This window comes from Gekko japonicus, unplaced genomic scaffold (genome assembly GCF_001447785.1).
Source record: "Gekko japonicus isolate JY-2015 unplaced genomic scaffold, Gekko_japonicus_V1.1 scaffold18418, whole genome shotgun sequence".
Taxonomy (NCBI): Eukaryota; Metazoa; Chordata; class Lepidosauria; order Squamata; family Gekkonidae; genus Gekko; species Gekko japonicus.
Window position 1 is genome coordinate 1,025 of NW_015166246.1, and position 875 is coordinate 1,899.

The 875-nt window shown below is 54.5% G+C and overlaps 1 protein-coding gene across 1 annotated transcript; it reads left to right on the forward strand.

Moving 5' to 3' along the window:
* Nucleotides 1-241: 241 nt before the first annotated feature.
* LOC107110731 (histone H3-like) lies at nucleotides 242-840 on the forward strand. Its single transcript, XM_015411526.1, has one exon. It carries the CDS (start codon nucleotides 257-259, stop codon nucleotides 665-667), a length of 411 nt encoding a protein of 136 aa, XP_015267012.1. The 5' UTR covers nucleotides 242-256; the 3' UTR covers nucleotides 668-840.
* Nucleotides 841-875: the final 35 nt, after the last annotated feature.

Genomic DNA, 875 nt, shown 5'->3' on the forward strand with positions numbered 1-875 from the left:
TATTGCATATCCCTACGCCTTCTGATACACAAAGCTTGCAGTGTTGGGATGAAAGTGTTTCGGCTAACCGGATGTGGAAAACCCTGCCCAATCACCGCGCGGCGCGGAAAATTTAAATCCGGCAATCGATTGGTTGTTGCCGGCAGCCAATGAAAACCGAGGGAAAAGACGATAAATACCATTCCGGCGGGCTTTCGAATATTGTTAGCCGTTGTGCATTTGGAGAACGGTTCGTCTGCTTTTTCTTCCCTGAAGTATGGCTCGTACCAAGCAGACCGCTCGCAAGTCCACCGGCGGGAAGGCGCCTCGCAAGCAGCTGGCCACCAAGGCTGCTCGGAAAAGCGCGCCGGCGACCCGCGGCGTGAAGAAGCCTCACCGCTACCGGCCCGGCACCGTGGCTCTCCGGGAGATCCGCCGCTACCAGAAATCCACCGAGCTCCTTATCCGCAAGCTGCCCTTCCAACGCCTGGTGCGGGAGATCGCGCAGGACTTCAAGACGGACTTGCGCTTCCAGAGCTCGGCCGTGATGGCCCTGCAGGAGGCCAGCGAGGCTTACCTGGTGGGGCTCTTCGAGGACACCAACCTGTGCGCCATCCACGCCAAGCGCGTCACCATCATGCCCAAGGACATCCAGCTGGCCCGCCGCATCCGTGGGGAGAGGGCTTAAAGCTACCGGAAGAACCACGAACTAAAAAAAACCCAAAAGGCTCTTTTAAGAGCCACCACAAACTCGCAAAATGGCTGACTCATGGTTAGTGTGTATAATATATGCCGCAAATGTTGTTGTTTGCATCTATATCTGGTGGTTAGAAGTGTTTTTTAATGGAAGTTCTAACATGTCATGCATTTCCGCATTTGAAGTAGCTCTTGGAAAT

Bases quoted from the DNA above. Each gene is read 5' to 3' on its own strand.
- LOC107110731 (XM_015411526.1), top strand. From the start codon at position 257: ATGGCTCGTACCAAGCAGACCGCTCGCAAGTCCACCGGCGGGAAGGCG.